The sequence below is a fragment of the Rhinopithecus roxellana genome, chromosome 4 (assembly GCF_007565055.1).
Source record: "Rhinopithecus roxellana isolate Shanxi Qingling chromosome 4, ASM756505v1, whole genome shotgun sequence".
Taxonomy (NCBI): Eukaryota; Metazoa; Chordata; class Mammalia; order Primates; family Cercopithecidae; genus Rhinopithecus; species Rhinopithecus roxellana.
This window is the reverse complement of record NC_044552.1, coordinates 150234952-150253325: the sequence shown is the minus strand read 5'-3', so window position 1 is coordinate 150253325 and position 18374 is coordinate 150234952. Positions and strand designations below refer to the sequence as shown.

The 18374-nt window shown below is 39.8% G+C and overlaps 1 protein-coding gene across 1 annotated transcript in view; it reads left to right on the top strand.

Moving 5' to 3' along the window:
- Nucleotides 1-18374, top strand: part of AFDN (afadin, adherens junction formation factor) — a 142286-nt gene that overhangs the window by 99082 nt on the left and 24830 nt on the right. The window contains 3 exon segments of the mRNA XM_030928608.1: nt 15221-15286; nt 15494-15567; nt 16071-16189. Of these exon segments, the coding sequence (XP_030784468.1) occupies nt 15221-15286; nt 15494-15567; nt 16071-16189 (259 nt within the window).

Here is an 18374-nt window from a genome sequence, read left to right as displayed (position 1 = left end):
ATCATGAGGAGTTTGGTATCTTTCTCCCTGTCAAACTGACTCTGTAGCATCTTCACTGTAGTTATCCCCACTCTCCAGCATATAATAGGCAAAAAATATTTGTTGAAAGATAGCAAATAAGAGCAATTTTTTTTAACCGAGTGGATATTTGATTTGCTGTTATATAGGTTTAATCCTGAAATAACAAATTACCAGCTATATTAGCACAACTCTCACTGAATTAGCTATGAGGAAAATTTGTTATCCATAATCTTAGTCATAACACAAATGCCTACGAAACAATATGTGATTAAGATCTAGTGCAAGTACCATAAAACTTTACCTTTGTGTATTTTGGAGAAATTAAGAAGATGAATGGGCGTTGTAGCAGTTGTGGAGGGCATCTTGGGAGAAGTGGAGTTTCAGCTAATCCTTGGAACAAACATAACTGGAATAGAAGAATAAGGGAGATATATCGTGGGTTCGAGTGAGAGCACAAGCAAGGATAGATGAAACAAGTCTTGTGTGTGCCACTTTTGGATAAGGTGAGACCTGTGCAATTACTAAGGAGAGCGGAATAAGGAAGGCAGTGCTTAATTAGTTTTAAAACTCTTGATTGACAGGATAAGGAGTCTGTGCCTTATCTTGTAGGCACCACAAAGAAATGCAGGATTTAGAACAAAAGAGGAACATGATGAAACTGACATTTTAGGAGGCTTTATCTGGGTCTGGTGTGCAGGATGGATTAGAAGAACCTGGGACGAAAGGTGGGCGTCTTTTCAGGAGTTCATCAGAGGAACCTGAACCCTTTTAGCATATGGGTTGAAGGTGCTGCATGGGGTGTAGTAGGCTGCCTCTCAGAGACCGAGGCATGTGGGGTTCACCTGTGCAGGCAGAGCATAGTCCAGGGCCCTTCCCACCTCACCATCCAGAATTTCTGCGTACTCCTGGTAAGGGTCCTGCTCACAGGCCATATTTCCGGGCTGTTGCAATTTAAGGGACCAGGACTCATTTGGAGATGTAAAAGTGAAAGTATCAGCCATAGAGCTATGTTTTCTCTTTGCCTACCAGCTGAGTCAATGCCCATTTTCAGGAAAAAATCAGAATCAGAAATTACCCCACCATACTCAAATCTGTGGGCAGAATGTAACCTCCATATTTTCTGTTATGTTCATCCTGTAACCTTACTTTAAATGCTCTTCTTACCTGGGGTTTTAGGAGTGTGGAGGTGGAAGTAGGGGCTTCCACGATCAGTGTCCACCTCTTGCAGTTAAAAAAAGTATCTTGCAGTACAAAACTATTTGTTCCTATAGATTCAAATCTAATTTACTTCAGCATTTAGTCTTTCAGAGTTTTTGGTATTCTCTTTCTCATGATTTCCTCATGTATAAAGGAACCAGCATTACCTTACTGCAGGGAAGAAGAAGCGGAGCTCTGGGTTCACTTGGCACTTTCTCACCCTCTCCTGGGTGGCCTCTGGCCTCTGGTTGTTTGTCTCTGAATTTTGACCTCTGTCCTTTCCAGGGTGACGGGGGCAATTAGGACAACAAGCCAGATTGAAAGTCACACCTGAGCCTCTGTTCAGTTATTGTGGCAATGCAGGCAAGAGGCTAAGGGACAGGGTGCCAGCTCGTGTCAGGTGACAGTCAGATGATGCCCAGATGAAGAGAATCCTCTCACTTCAAGGAGGAGCTCCAGAAGGAAGGTTCTGCCGGTTATGAACCTGGGAGGGAGAGGGGAAGGAGTACAAAAGGTGTCAGGGAAAGTGCCTCAGCCCAGACACCCAGGCACGGGTGCAGAGCCCTAGGTGTGCCCAACTGTGCCTGAGTTCAGGGAGCCCATGCTGCTTGAATGGGCTCCACCTGGGCTCTGCCCATTTGTATATCCATGCTGCTGCCCACACCTGTCTTTGCTTCTTGTTTTTAGAGCCTTGCACTTGGTCACCTCTTCCACCACCAGCCTCTCTTAATCCCTAATCCCCTCTTCTGTGGGGTTTGAAGTCCCTTGAGCTGCTGTGTGTCCTCTTTGTATTTGCTCTTACGCAAAGAAGCCTCAGAAGAAACACAACCTTCTCTCTATGTCTTCAATGGAAAGTAGTTTCATCATAAAAATCACTGACTCTGGAATCTTTGCTATTACAAAAATATTTGTCATTTATGAAGAAAAGTTACATTAGGTATCAGTGCAGCACCATTACTGGCTTCTGTGAGTCTAATGTGATTTAGGAGTCTGCAGGGGTTAGCTTCAGGGTATATTGTAATTTCAAGGCTAGGTCTGTACTTTTACTAGTATTAGAATAAACTTATTATGAAAGTAGTGGCTAATTGTTAAAATAATACTCATTTCAGAAGAGAATATTAGTGCCTATCGTGTGAAAAGTAGAGTGTACATTTTCACTTTTAAACTTTAAATCTCCAGCGTTTAAAAAAAAACAACAACAAAAGATACTTAAAAAGATTTGTAGAAAAGACCAGGAAATAACAATGTTAATAGTACTTGTAACTGGGTTGTAGGTTATATTAATAGACTTCGGGCTTAATGGGGCATAGTAACAGCATAGAAGGTTAGGTACGTGCAATCAAAAAGATGGACCTTCCACCAGCTGAAGCTGGGTTGGGGATGTGTCTGATGTGCATGTCTATACTGCACCTGCAAATTTGTGACTCCTGAATTAAACATGCTTCCCTCCCCCTCCTCAGGTCACTCACACAGCAAGTCTTCCCTGGTAAGAGGAGGGTGAAGGTAGCTGTCCCTTTATAGCAGAACACTCCAAAAGACAGCCTGAAGAGGTTTTGAGCATTCGCTCTGTTTGACATCCCTGTCTCACTCTCCCATGCATGGCTTTGCTGCCTCCGTGGGGAGTCAGGCAGGAAGAGGTAGAGAGTGGCTGGAAAGGCCCTGCTGTTCCCTTTGCTGGGGACATAGACCTGTGTGTCCCTTTTCTAAAGTGGGGCATGAATCTCCCTAACGTGTAGATGTTCACTTTGTTCTTGTTTTTGGTCTTTTCAAATACCTTCCACAGTGAATAATGTGTATAAACTGAAAACCGGAAGAAAAAGAAGGGAGTTCGGATTTAGTTCTAAAATGGTTAGCTTGGCCAGGAACCATGGCTTATGCCTATAATCCCAGCAGTTGGGTTTAGGCCGAGGCAGGAGGATCACTTGAGCCCAGGAGTTCGAGACCAGTCCAGGCAGCAAGGTGAGACCCCATTTCTACAAAAAAATCAAAAAGTATGCTGAGTGTGGTGGTGTGCACCTGTGGTCCAGTTACGCTGGAGGCTGAGGCAGGAGGTTAGTTTGAGCTCAGGAGGCTGAGGCTGTGGTGAGCTGTTTTCTCATCATTGCATCCCGGCCCAGGTAACAGAGCAAGACCCTGTCTCATAATAATAGTAATAAAATTAATTCATCAGGTTATAAAATAGATTTAGTGAAACTAAGTGTGGATTTGACATTCATGAAAGTTATTTTTTACCTAGTGATGAAAGTTTTCTTCTCTTGCCAAGATGTCTGTGATCTTAGTCACTTTATTAGCACATGCCCCTTGACCACTTGAAGAATGAGACAGACAAATATGAGTGAGGAATTATATGATTGATGGCCATTATCCATGGCTGTTTGCAGAATGTCTAAACTGGGCTCCAGAGTGGAAGTCAGTGCTAAACTTGAAGGTTGAGTCAGTGTTAGCGAGGTCAAGGATGGCAGCGGGCCATGTACACAGGGTCAGCCCAGTTTGGGCTGTCAGGGGAAGCCATGTGGGGTGTGTGGAGAGGCAGATAGGACCAGATCATAGAGTACGGTGTCAGCAAGCTTTTTCTGCAAGGGGCCAGACTGTGGAGATTTTCTACTTTGCAGGCCACGTGGAATCTGTTGCCCTGAGTAGCTCTGCTATCATGGCAGCCACAGGGCAGTTTGTGGCATAGCGTGGCTGTGTTCCAATAAAACTTTATATAAAGAAAGGCCTTGTGATGGTGGGTCTGGACAGAGCTGAGGATTTTATTATAGGTGAGATAAGGACCCTTGAAGTTTAAATGAGGCATGATATGATTAGAGTGCAGTTTTTAAAGTTTATTTTTACAATTCTGGAACATGGATTAGAGCCGCTCAGAAGTATAACCAGAAACTAATAAGTAAGTTGTACTAGCTTTCCAGATGAGAGGTTGTGGAGGCTTACAGTAGGGACATGGCAGTGGAGATGACGGGATGGTTTACTGTGTGTGCAGAGGATGAAGGTGTTCTGGAACAGACACCCCGTGAAGGCAAGCATCTTCTCTTGTCCACTATCGAAGGGTTGACAGTTTCTGGTTATGGTAGGTACTAATACATATTTGTTGAATGGCAGTTTTTGGATTGGCTTGTGAGTTGCATTAGTGGATGAAAGAGGGAAGTATCCAGATGAATCTTGATTCTGTCTTGAGCAGCTGGACACATGGAGGTGTGATTTATGAAGGCAGGGAAACTGAAGGGGGCAGGTATGGTGGCATCAGGAGTTCAGCTTTGAACGTGTCACACTGGAGATGTGGGATGCCTGTTCAGGTGAGTGAATAGATTATCTAGTAGATAGTTGGATAGTGAAGCTCAGAAGGTTAGAGCTAGAGATAAAATTGGGATGTCAGCATATAGATGATCTGAAGGAAATAAAGAAAATGGCCTATTAATTGGACAGTGTACCATTTTCAGAAATGAAGCATCTGTTAATAACGTCTTTTCTTGAAATGAGAGAAATGAATCTAGCAGTTCCCTGGCATACTGGATTGCTAAATATAGTCCATTCTTTTCCAGTTTACTTGTAAATTTCTGGTACTTGGAAAGTCATCTAATACATACACACTGCTGAGATGACACTGTATAGTTGATAGGTATGTGGGTCTGCATAAATTATTATAATAGAGTGGACTTTCTTTTGAGATTTCAGGGGAGTGTTCTGAGTGCAGGGTAGGGCAGTATACAGGGAAATTTCGCCATTAGCTCTGCCCTGCGTCTTACTGAGCCTGTTGGTGTGGCGGCGTCCTGTGGGTTTCTGTTCATGTCTGGGCTCTGCAGTCACGCTGCTGCTGTGCACATTCTGCTCCTGCCACTGGCAGCCTTGGAGCACGGAGCACATGGCACTGCCTCTCCAAGTCTTAGTTTCGTTGCCTTTAATGTAGCAGTAATAGTTATGGTTACCTCAGCTCTTCAGAGAGAGAAGCTGTGTCAGGCATGTTGAGCCTGGTACTGGATAATCACCTGCTGTTTGTATTCTTGTTAGTCTCATGAGTGTGTGGTATATGGTTTTTTTCTGCAGAGGAGCCTATAGACTTGTGTGGTTAAATTTTACCCATAGTCATTTGTGTGCTTTTGTTGTTTTCTATAAGCTGTGTGGTTTTTGTATTTGGCCTGTTCTTTTTCCCTTTTCTAAATTGGTCTATGGCTTAGCTGCTGTAACCCTGAACCATGTTTTGATGTTAAGTTCGCTGACTCGCCTTCCACATGGTGGTTAAGTTTTATGAAATCCAGATGATTTGGAAGCACTGTGGGTATGCAGTTTACTTTTTAAAACATTGCTTTTGGGGACGATCAGCAGGCTACTTCTTGCTCATCTGTGGGACAACATGATGCTTCCTGTTTAATGTGGATTTTAAAATTACAAACAATTCCCTCATTTTTATTTTTCTAACTCTTTTTAAAGTTTAAAAGTACAAAGTAAATAGCAGTCAGCGTGGACTGGTTACGTAAGAGTCTGAATATTGCGTTGGTTCTAGGTTGTGTTGATAAATGCCATACAGGGTCATAGCATCCAGCGCAGAATGTGGCGATCCCGGTCTTGAAAAACCAGCTGTCTTGGTTGCTGTTGAAAACTGAGAGAATAGACGGTTGATTTTCAGTTCACGAAGTTGTTGTGGTCCCGGAAATGAAAATGTGGTTCTCTGTTGTTGGAAGAATACAGTCAGTGGTGAGTTTCTTCAGGGGGCAGTTGTCGGTGTTCTTGTGCACACTGTGGTCTTGAAAGAATGCTTTTTCTTTCAGTATAACTTGTTTAAACCTGTCAATAATTAACTTGCTCATGAAGCAACAACTATTTAATGTAGCTTGTAATTACACAGATTTTTTTTTGCTATTTTTGTGCTGCAAATTCTTAAGCTTCACAAAAACGTAAGCCTTCTATATGCTGCTTATTTAAGAAAACAGCCATATTTCATCCTGCTGGGTATAATATGGTGCAGGTTGCTTTAAATATGATAGCTGCCACTGTGTAACTTGCTGAAGACATGGACAAGAATATCCATGATGTAACCTGTTTTTCGCCCCATTAGGTGGTTTTAACTACAGCCTTTCTCTAAAACCCGTTTTTTCTAAAAGTGAACATAAAAATGACACTTTTAAAAGTGCTTAGGATATTTTGCTATTTTATTTAAAAATCAATGGTTAATTAATGCGTTAAGTGTGTTCAAGTTTATGCTTTTAGACAGTGTACTGATTTAAAGTTTTAAAATCTTAAAATCTTAGCTTAAAACAAGATTCCTATGCCCTAAAAATGAGAGGGTAAGGACTGTTTATTAACATGCCTTCTCACTGTTTAGAGTCAGTCTCACGTAAACTGTAATTTAGTCCTTTGAAGACTGAGACCTTCTCTTGTGTTCTTCAGTGGTCTAATTATGACCACGTGGGAAACACCTAGTCAAACAAGTGAAGTCAGGAAATTCCGGGTTCCTTTTTAAAGTCAGTCCCAGAGTTCCTGTTGTGCTCACAGTTTCTTCCATGGAGATGCCAGAAACGTCTTTCCACTAAGTTGTATGAAGTGACACAGTGCCCCTCATGGCTTCTTATGAATTTGGAAACAATATATTTTTGTGCCAAAAGCAAAATAGTAAATGATATAAAAGAATATTATTTTTACCTAGTTTATAATTTTGGCCTAAGTGCTGATTTCTTGGATTGACTGAAATACTGAATTCAAGTACAACATTAAAATAACATAATAGGAACATAAAATGTTAATCCTCTAGAGAGCCATCATAGAAAATGATGATAATTTGTAGAGTTTACCTGGATGTAGGATATTGGCTGTGGGGTAACCCAGAGGTTCAAACTGCCCTGGGGTTGCCCCATCTCTCTCAGTGGAATCTAAAGTGATCTAGACCCATCCCCTGCGCAGGCCAGGACTCTGGGGAGCTTTGTCAGGAGTGTCAGGGTCGCCTCCAGTGGTCTCTCGTGCCTGAAAATCTGATGAGTCGCACACCACTTTGCGAGACTAAGAAGAGTTTCTCCGCCCTGGTGAAATTCACACACCCTGCATATGTCACGTGTGGTCTTTCTGGGTTTATGGGCCTCCTGCATCCCATCTGTGGGGCCACCTTCGTTCCCTTCATTTTATGGAGAGGGAAGAGATGGATGTGGTGTGTTGGGTTTGTATTTTATACAAAAAGCATAACCGAAAACCAGAGCTGGAACTACAGCCTTGCTCATAGATATCAAGCTTAGTTACCTTGCTCACAGCGCCAAACCTGCTGGGGGTAACTTACCATGGACTTTCAAGGTTGCTGAATGTAGAATTCATATACAAAGTGAATTTTAGAACTGATTATTTCAAAATTAAGGAAATTCCTACCCAATAAGAGAGATCTTTAGAATGTTTTTAAAACCCAAGCCTGGATTTACTTATCCAACTAGAAATAAAGCAATTGAGAAACCCCGAGGAAAGCAGCAAGTGGGCAGGGTGTCAGCTGAAGCATGCCTGATGACTGAAATATTTCTGGGCTCTGAGGTCATTCCAGCCACTTATTGTTCTAAAATCACCAGCCAGAGAACCCAGGCTAGGTTTTCTTACCTGAGAACAATAGGGTTGGATTGATGATTTGGCCAGCATATCTTTCTTCCTCCTGCTCTTTTTTTTTTTTTTTGGATTATGTTTTAATGATGTCTTTATGCTGTTTATCACGTTGTACTCCCACACGCACTCAGGGTTTGCTACTGGAATGTTTGAAGCCTAGGCTCCGCCTGACCGAGCCTCCCTGTGCGTGTGGGGAGACAACCTACACTTCTATAAAACCTCTTCTGAAAAGGTGCAGTAAAAGAATTAGAGAAGACATTTGGGGAGCAGTCTTTTCCCTGTGGCCATTTCTCATCGGACGCACAAAGCAACTTGTAGGTGCGTGCTCTTTCTCAGTTCTAGGGAAAGTTGAATGTATAGCAACTGAGTTATTTCTGTCTTTTACTATAATTTTTGATAACTTGTTGTTCATTTGCTGCCATTCTGTCTTGTACCTCATCCTACAGGTAAATTTCAGATACAGCTTCGATTCGTCCTTTTTTTGTCCTCCTTGTCTCTCCTCTCCCTCATTAGTCCCATCCCCCTCTCAAACCCTCTTCTTTCCTTTTTAATGGAAAGAAAGGCAGTTTCAAGAGGCATTTTAAGATTAAAATGTTAAGATCAAACAGGCAGTGATCTTTGTGTTTCCTTTTTGCCTTTTTTTAAAAAGGATACAAGATCTAAATCTGCTGCCAGTGTGTGCTCCACATTGGGTGTTCTCTAATACGCTGAAATTATGTTGAAGGGCACAAATGCTGAACATGGCAGTTTGGATGCTGTACTGCAAATGTTCTCTCAGGGGCCTCCAGACGGGGGAAAGTACGTTTAAAAATTTACCTCTGGTATTTAAGTTTGGTTAATTAAATTCCAAAATTGTACTGAATGAAATTTGTAATTCCTGATGCCTTTTGAATCTGTAACTGCTTTTCAGAAGACCTCTGCCCCAACTTTTCTTTAAAGGAACTGATTTGTTAAATGAGGAATGAGTAATCCTGAATAATTATGATTATTCTTTTAGTTTTGCAAAGAATAAATGGACTAAAATGCAATAATATCTTTTCAAATACCATATTTAGGTACCTTTAAGCAAGTAATCCTTAAAACTATTTAGCCTTTCTGGATTTATCTATAATACTGTGTTCTCAATTTCAATGGCTCTTTTGCTTTTCTAACCAGGGTATGTAATGTTAGCATATATATTGTAGTATGGTAAAATCTTGTTTTTGCCATATTATCTGCGTAATTGTAAATGTGTTGCTAGTACCTGTCATTACTCATAACAAACATTCAGTGAACATCTACATTATTAGTGCAACGCTGTCCGATAGAAATGTATGAGTCACGGGGAATTTTCAGTTTTCTACTAGCTGTGTGTTTTTAAAAGTGAAGTTAATTTTAATACCATATTTTATATTATCTAATACATCAGAAATGTTATGTCAACATGTCGTCAGTATAAAAATCATCAGTGAGATAGTTCATATTCTTTTTTCCATACTCAGTCTCTGCACTTCCATATTTCAGTTTGCATGAGCCACATTTTCAGTGCTGTCACCACCTGTGGCCTGCCGACTGCCATACTGAACAGCACAAGTGTTTAATACCATTTCACTAGTATTCTTGGAACTGTTTCTACATTTCTGTGATTGTTTTTGGTTGGTAATTACATAGCTTACACTTGAATGTTCTATATGCTGATAAACAGCAGCAAAGAACATAGAGCTTCTAGGCCTGACTGTTCTTTCTTAGTTGGAAAAGAAGTAGAATTACCATAAAATGAATTTTAATTGTGTGTGCACCATTGTGGAAAACAGTGTGGCAATTCCTCAAGGATCTAGAACTAGAAGTACCATTTGACCCAGCCATCCCATTACTGGGTATATGCCCAAAGGATTATAAATCACACTGCTATAAAGACACATGCACATGTATGTTTATTGCAGCACTATTCACAATAGCAAAGACTTGGAACCAACCCAAATGTCCATCAGTGACAGACTGGATTAAGAAAATGTGGCACATATACACCATGGAATACTATGCAGCCATAAAAAAGGATGGGTTCGTGTCCTTTGTAGGGACATGGATGCAGCTGGAAACCATCATTCTCAGCAAACTATCGCAAGAACAGAAAACCAAACACCTCATGTTCTCACTCATAGGTGGGAATTGAACAATGAGATCACTTGGACACAGGAAGGGGAACATCACACACCGGGGCCTATTGTGGGGAGGGGGGAGGGATAGCATTAGGAGATACACCTAATGTAAATGATGAGTTAATGGGTGCAGCACACCAACATGGCACATGTGTACATACGTAACAAACCTGCACGTTGTGCACATGTACCCTAGAACTTAAAGTATAATAATAAAAAATAAATAAATAAATAAAGACATTATTTTAATAAATTTTGAGTTCAGCCTTAATAGACTACATAAATAGTGCATTATTGTTTAGAAATAAAACCTAAGTTAAGTAGTTTAATATTTCTTAAATTAATAAATTGTTCCATACAGTTTTTTTAACCATAGCCAGTACAGTTCTCATTTATTCAAATAAAGTGGGGTAGGTAGTGAGAGCTCCATAATGTTAAGGGATTGTTATGGCTCGACAGATGACAGTTTGCTGAGGCATCTGACCAGCAGCTGAGGCAGGGATGCAGCAGAGCTTCTTTACTCTGTTCTTCCCCCAGTCAGGATGCACATTCCAGGCCTGCACTGCCATGGCCAGATTGAGAAACCTTGGACAAGTGGACACCTTGTAGTTGGACAGAGATTGTGGTGGTTCGGGTTGAAGGTAATTGCCCATATTGATGTGATACAAATAGACATTTCCTAGAGTTCTTTCATCTCTGGGTAGTCATCTCTAATTTTGTTTTGCTGAGATAATTACCAGTAGAACTGTAATGTCTCCATACAGCAGTTGTAGTTAGAATTTTTATGACCAGTTTATGACTGTGAGCTGCACCTGAAGTAGAAGTAGGATCCAAATAACCAGAGGTGATAGGAGGGAAGGGCATGTGGACAGGGCCAGTGGGTCTGCAGGAAAGGAGTGTGTGCAGAAGGTGCAGAGTCAGTGGACGGGGAATGTGTCCGTGGAAACATTCGTGACGCAGAGCAGTCCATGAAGTGGAGGCCCAAATGCCAACCAAAATGTGGATACCTCTTACGTTATCCAGATCCATATTCTTTACTTGCACGTCGTTCTGTCTTCCTGTGTCTAAGAGTGTTTTCAAAATATGTTTCGTTATGCATTGTCTTGACTTTTAATCAGATTCCATTTTTATGACCAACCTTGAATAGACCTTGTAGATTTTCATGGGTGTTTTGAATTGAGGTCTCTAATAATCATGAATGCTTTTTAAAATTTTTTTATAGAGACAGGATCTCACCATGTTGCCCAGGCTGGTCGTGAACTCCTGGCTTCAAGCAGTCCTCCCACCACAGCCTCCCAAAGTGTTGGGATGACTGCCACTATGCCCGGCCCTATCATGAATGCTTATTTCCTTCCTTAAATGTAAACCTCTTTTTGTGACAAACAGATATATTTATAAATTCAGTTTACTTGGAATTAAAAGAAGTGGTTATTACTTAGAATTCAGATACATTCTGAATATATAAGAAAATAGAATGTATCTTATTGGTGTCTTTCCTGACAGTCATGGATTTGAGTTCCCTTCCTAAAAGGGCACATTGGGTGCCACAGCCTGAGTGCCTTTGTGTCTATCTTTCTAAACTAGTAATTTTACAAAGTTTTGTTGCTAACCCATATATAATGGGCATATCAGTTGCTTCTTAACTTACTATTCATTCTGTAAGATTACAGACCTCCTCATCTTAGGTTTTTAAAATAGGAAATTGATCAAATTTCTTACTGATCAATGTTAGTAAACTATAAGTCAATCTAATTGAGAAGCTCCTCTGGAAGGGATAGAGCTCCTTATATTCAAGAAGCTTCTAATGGAGTTGGAGGAAGGAGCCATTTGCAGAGGTAGCTGTAATGCAGGACACAATGACTCACTGCTCAAAGAGAACAAAGAAAGTCCAATGTGATGAGAACATAAGTGAAGAAGAGATGATATCTTCCCTGACACTGGGAAGGTGAGTGGGCTGGCAGGTGAGTCTCGGAGGTGAATGATGGAGAGCATTTGGGCATATACCTTGCATCAGAAAGACAGTTGGTGTAGAGAGAACATCAACCAAGTGATGAACATGAGTCAGATAGAATGGGAGGAGGTGAGGGGTGATTTGGGTGGAGAATGACAAGAGAGGTTCATGGACCCGTGAATACCTCATGCAGGAAGCTACTGTGAATTTTTATAGTAGTTGGCAGTTACAAGAGTCTGGTCAGGATAGTGTGAGCTGAGCTGTGCTTCAGGAAACATGATTGGACATAGGGAGACCAGAAGATCAGTCATGAGGAGAGCTTCCTCATTTTGCCAGAATTTGTCTGAAATTTATAATGTAAACTTCAACCTATTTAAATATAGATAGTGCAGTCAAATATCAGTAGTACATGATCAGTTTTGCTTCAGGATTTAAATTTAGGCATTAAATTTCACATTGCATATAGTATCCTAAATTACCTACCTTAAAATGGTAGAGGATTTCAGGTTCTTTAAATGCCATGTGCTGTTCATAATGGAGTCCACATGTTCAGCTTGCACGTTGGCTGTCTGCTTGTGGAGGGTGGCTAGGATGGAAAAGAGCCTAATGGTTGCCCTCAGGTATGTGATTACTGCTCTGAATGAAGGGGTTGAAACATGGAGTAACAGGTGCCACGAAACTGAAGCTTATTGTGAAATTGGAACAAAGACATCTTCCAAAAATGAAAATTGGGAGTGGCAGAAGAGCTGACTGGCAGGCAGCTCCAACTGTATGTGCAGGGTCTTGGGTTTTAGGAAGAAATGAAACAGTCCTGTTCTCAATTTCTGATATTATTCTATTTTATGATTTTAAAAACAGAGTTTTGTTATTACAGTTTGTCTAAGTAATTGCCATTTTTTTGGTCTGTATTGTGATCATGTAAAGCATATCAGAAATGGAGGAAGGAGGCTTGATTTATTGTTTTAAAATATATATTTGATATTTCCTTGTTTATAATAGTGTTACTAAAAATGCTGTATTACTAGTAGTATTACTAAACATTTTTCTTGTCAGAGATGATAGTAATTGGTTATCTTAGTAAAGGGATGATTTTTACTCTTTACAAGGTCAGTATTACATTAACCAGAAGATAATGCCATGTGAAAATGTGAGGTGCCCATTCTCACTGACAGTTGGCATTCTGATGTTGAGTAATCATTGCTTTTCTGTAGTCAGGTAGAAAGCAGAGGAAAAAAATAAGTAGTGCTTGTAGAACTTTTTAAAAACCTGACCTAGGGTACCAGCTGGAAGGGAACAGGCATGCATCATTTTCAGGAAAAGAAAAAGGAGGACTTCCAGCGCTCCAACTAGAATTGTTAGTGAATGACCACAGATAAACTCTGCTGAGGAATAGAAGCAGCTCCCAAATGGCAAGGGTGTTTGTCTGTGTTGTTCATTGATGTGTACATGGAGCTTAGGACCGTATAGGCGCTCGGTGGATATTTGTTCAGTGAATGAAATTGTCATTTAAACAGCCGAGCTATAGAATTAAGGTTGTTTATGAATCACATAAAATTATGAAATGTGTAAAAAAAATCGGTTAATTAGATTATGAGGGATTACCTGATTTCACAAATAGGGGCGGTCAGGGGGGTGCCATGTCTTAGAAGTATTTTTCCGTAGTGTGTCTTAGGTCTCTAGATTCAAGGAAACCCAGCATTGTCACAGATATAGTGAGGCAAAAAGCATATTTATTATTCTTTTGCTAAGTGATATGCTAAAATTCAGAAAGTTGCCCTTTATTGAGTGCCTGCTGTACATTTTATCTTTTATTTTTGAAATTGTAAATTTACAAAAAGCTCAGTCTTTGCCAACTATCCCAATCATGCCTTTTATGGCAAAAGGATCCGTTCAAGGACCACAGGTTATATTTGACTGTTGTGGTTTGTGGACTGTGCTGAATGATTTCTAGAGGGAGGTAGCAAGTGGGCCGTGAGGCATCTGGGACTGGGCTGGAGACTTGCATTGAGGTGAAAGTGGAAACCATCCACAGGAGAGAGGTGTGAATAGACACAGAGGGATATCAAGGTGAACAGATGGAAAATACAGATCAAAAGCTGCAAAGGAGAATATTTGATTTTGCTTTCTATAGAACTTTTATAAACTTAGTTCCCAGATAATGTAACCACATGAAATTTGAAGTATACTGCTTTCCAAAATGGAGTTGCTTTGTTAAATTAAGAAATATTATACTGTTTTTAAAATGAGATATGTATGGATGGTTTTATGCTTACAAAATTTGACCTGCTACAGGCGTTTTGTTTTGTTTTGTTTTGTTTTGTTTTGTTTTGTTTTGTTTTGTTTTTCCCTAAGGGGATAAAGGGAGTCAGGATCAACAGTGCTGGCCAGTCAGGCTGTCTTCTGTAAACTTAACTTGTTAACTAAAGGAGACGAATGTAAGTGGTTTCCAAGTGAAAATTACATAGTTCCAGGATGTTACAGAAAATCTGTTTTAATTAAATCATTTGTGTATTTTTACTCTTACCATACAGTGCCTCGCAGTGATTGAAATGGATTTGTATTTGCCTTCAGTCGTTGTGACCTAAGGAATTATGCTCAGTTGTATAATATTGTCCATAATGTCTAAGTAAGACTTCATGCATAGGACTGCTTTCTTTGATAGTTGCAATAAATTACCCAAAATTTTGATTGTTATAGGGTTAGGTTTAGTATAGTCATGATATCCAAGTAGAATATTGGTGATTCTGAAAGTAATTGTATATAATACTTAAGTCTATCTAACAGAATTTTATTCTTTCATAATATATCAATTCTATGTGAATTGGGTCTTGTTGCTTTGACATTTATTTACAGTTACAGTACATGAGTTATAATACTGATTATTTTCTGTATGATTTTCTCTTACTAAGTTCCTCTCACTGTTAGCCACAGAAGTTTTTTTATCGTTTAAAATCCTAAACTATACGTATGAAAAGAACAAGGGTATAAGGGAGGATATAGGTAAGTGGTGAAATGTAAAAATACTGTACCAAGTTGCTTTTTGTATTAAAATGATTAATAGTATATATCATGCAAGTAGTTCTTAGTTCACTTACACTTGTGGCTGTTCAGAACTATTCTTAAATTAACTTCAGGATTCCAAGTCTCTATTTTAGTCTCATCATTAGCTGATGCATGAATAACTGATTTTTCATAATTCTGATTTTCATGTAAAAATGAGAACCAGGACTTCGTTGCAGTTACCTGTATACATGTTGGGTGGTTTTATTTTTGTTTTACTTACCTGCATAGTGTATTTCTTACAGTATATTTTCAGTGCAGTGTTTTTGCCTTGTTTTTGCAATAGGGTGCTGGTCAAGATAAACTAGGAATCTATGTGAAGTCGGTTGTGAAAGGAGGTGCTGCAGATGTGGTCAGTATCATTTTGAAAGAAGTAAATTTTCAGTGTGTCATATGTTCAGCAAATGATGTGAGAGATTCTGCTGATACTTTTAGTTATGTAACACTACACAGTGTTTGTTGGAAGAAGAAACAGGGTATCTACTCATTATTACCTTTTCTTCCTTCGTCTCTCTGCTCTCCACCCTTAATCCATGCACACACCTGTGGATTTGCCTAGGATGGACGTCTAGCTGCAGGTGATCAACTCCTCAGCGTGGATGGACGAAGTCTGGTTGGACTCTCTCAGGAAAGGTATCATTGGTTTATTTGCTTGAAGCTTAGTATTAGCATTTTTAGGTGATTTTTGCATTAAATGTTGAAATTGGAAGATGAAAACTATGCTAAAACATGCTCCTACTACTCTTTACCTTTTTTAGTGTACATGACATTTCACTTATCAAATTATAAATATATATTTTAATCTAGTACAGTTTCTTTGAAACTTGAAAGAAACATACTCTTCTTCAAATTTCTGAATATTATCTTACTATTCTTAATATGATAACAGGAGATGTGTTTGCCTATTTTCAGTCAGTTTTAAAAGGAGAAAATGGGTAGTGAGTAAGCTGTCTGAAAGTCAGAACCATAAAAAATAAAAATAAATAAAAAAAATAAAGAAAGAAAGTCAGAACCATTACTCAAAATAATAGATGAGGCTGTGGAACATGATTTTCAGTTGCTGTGATCACAGCTATTCATGACAGAGCAGGCACTGCGTTTTCATTTTTCTTACATGTGTAATCTTCTTCTCCTAGGGCAGCAGAACTCATGACAAGAACAAGCTCTGTGGTGACACTGGAAGTAGCAAAGCAGGGTGCCATCTACCACGGTCTGGCCACCCTTCTCAATCAGCCATCCCCCATGATGCAGAGAAGTAAGGGCCAGTAGGGAGACAGTGGCCAACTGTAAAACAGTGTTCTACGGTCATGGACTCTTTGAATAGTCACAAAACCCCCTGGAGGAGGTAGTGGTGTTACTATTGCCCCGGTTTTAAAAATAAAGAAATTGAGAATGCGAGCGCTTCAGCACAGTGCCTGGGATTCCCATGTGAGCCTTCTGACCTTGGAACCCACACTGTGAGTCACCAGGTCCCCTGCCTGTCACCAGGAGCCCCCACAGGGCTGGTTGACTGCTGGTGAGCTTCCGTAGGCCCAGCACATGGTAGGTGCTCAGTAGAGAATGAAAGTGACATGTTAAGGATGAACTGGGAAAAAAACTAGAGAATGAATGAACGGATTTTCAGTTTTGATAGGCAGACTCAGGATTTAAAGTGTTTCAGTTCTTCACTGAAGAAATAGGCATTTTTTTGTATATGAGTAGTTACCTTAATCCTGCATTTGCTGAGATAAGGCATGATGATCTCATTCTGTATACAGTCATGCATCACCTGGGAAGAGGGATCCATTCTGAAAAATTAATCCTTAGTTTATCTCATCATTGTGCACACATCACAGTGTACTACACGAACCTAGATGGTGTAGCCTGTTGCTCCTAGGCTGTAGACCTGCACAGCATGTCACCGTACTGAATACTGCAGGCCATTGTAATTCAGTGAGAACATAGCTCAACGTAGAAAAACTACAGTTAAAAAAAAAAGGTGTGAAAGAGTAACAATGCTAGACCCGTCAAAGGCCACTTCTCCTGAGTGGGGCTTGTAGGACGGAAGTTGCTCTGGGTGCGTCTGCGAGTGAGTGGTGAGTGAATGTGAAGGCCCAGGACATGGCCATAACGACTGTAGACTTTATAAACACTGTACACTTAAGCTACACTAAATTTACAAAAATACATAGGTATTTCTTTAATAATACATTAACCTTCTCTTGCTCTCACTTTTTTTACTATATAAAATTTTAAATTTAAAAAAAACTTTTGACTCTTTTGTGATAACACTTAGCTTAAAACATAAGCATGTTGTACAGCTGTACAAAGTATTTCTGTACTTTGTAAGTGATTTTAAAATTTTTTTTTTTAATTTATCTTTTCATCTTTTTGGTTAAAATCTCGTACATAAGCACACACATTAGCTTCAGCCTGCACAGGGTCAGGATCATCAGTGTCACTGTCTTCCACCTCCACATCTGGTTCCACGGGAAGGTCTTCAGGGGCAGTGACATGCCATGGAGCCATCACCTCCTGTGGTGACGATGCCATTTTCTGGAAGGCTTCCTGACGGACCTACCTGGGGCTACTTGACCATTAACTCTTTTTATAAGTAAAGGGAGCACACTCTAAAATAACAATAAAAAGTATAGTATAGTAAAATATATAAACCAGCAACCCAGTTGCATATTACATTTTCAAGTATTATATACCATGTATAATTGTGTGAGCTATACTCGTATACAGCTATCAGTACAGTCTGGCATGACCGTAAACACAAGGAATCATTGTACTACAACTTTACACTGGCTAAGATCATTAGAAGGTAGGGATTTTTCAGCTCCGTTATGATCTTAGGAGACCACTGTCATGGATGTGGGTCATGATTGACCAAAATGGGCTTATTTGGTGCATGACTGTAATTTGCTTAAAAATCTTTTATTTAAATAATTTATTTTTTGGAACTGTGGTTTTATAGCTACGTCAAAAAGAATCTCAGGATAGAATCAGTACAAATTTAGGGCTTTTAATTAGTTCAGACACAACAGGAGAAAACCATTTTGATCCATAGCACACCTTGTTAAATGTATACATAGACTTCTAAATATGGCCTTTATGGCTTTCTCCTCTGTAAGACAGGATTCTAGAAACCTCACAACCCAGAACCTCAAGTTGGTACCTAATAGTAACAAATCACAGCCACAGCCAAGGCGTCAGAGAACCTGACCTGCTGCTTATTGAAGCAAACACACACCACCCAAGGGGCGTCTCAGCAAAACCTAGTGTGGTGTTGTCTGCCTTGCTCAGCATGTTTTTTACTTTTTATGTAACATAGAGCTTAACATCTTGGTTGTCTAATTTCTTAGTTTGTGGTCATTTAAAAGAAGCAAACTAGAATGTGAGTTAGAAACCACACAGAGGGAAGCTGTGAACAGTAGATGATAAACCAGGGTGAGCAA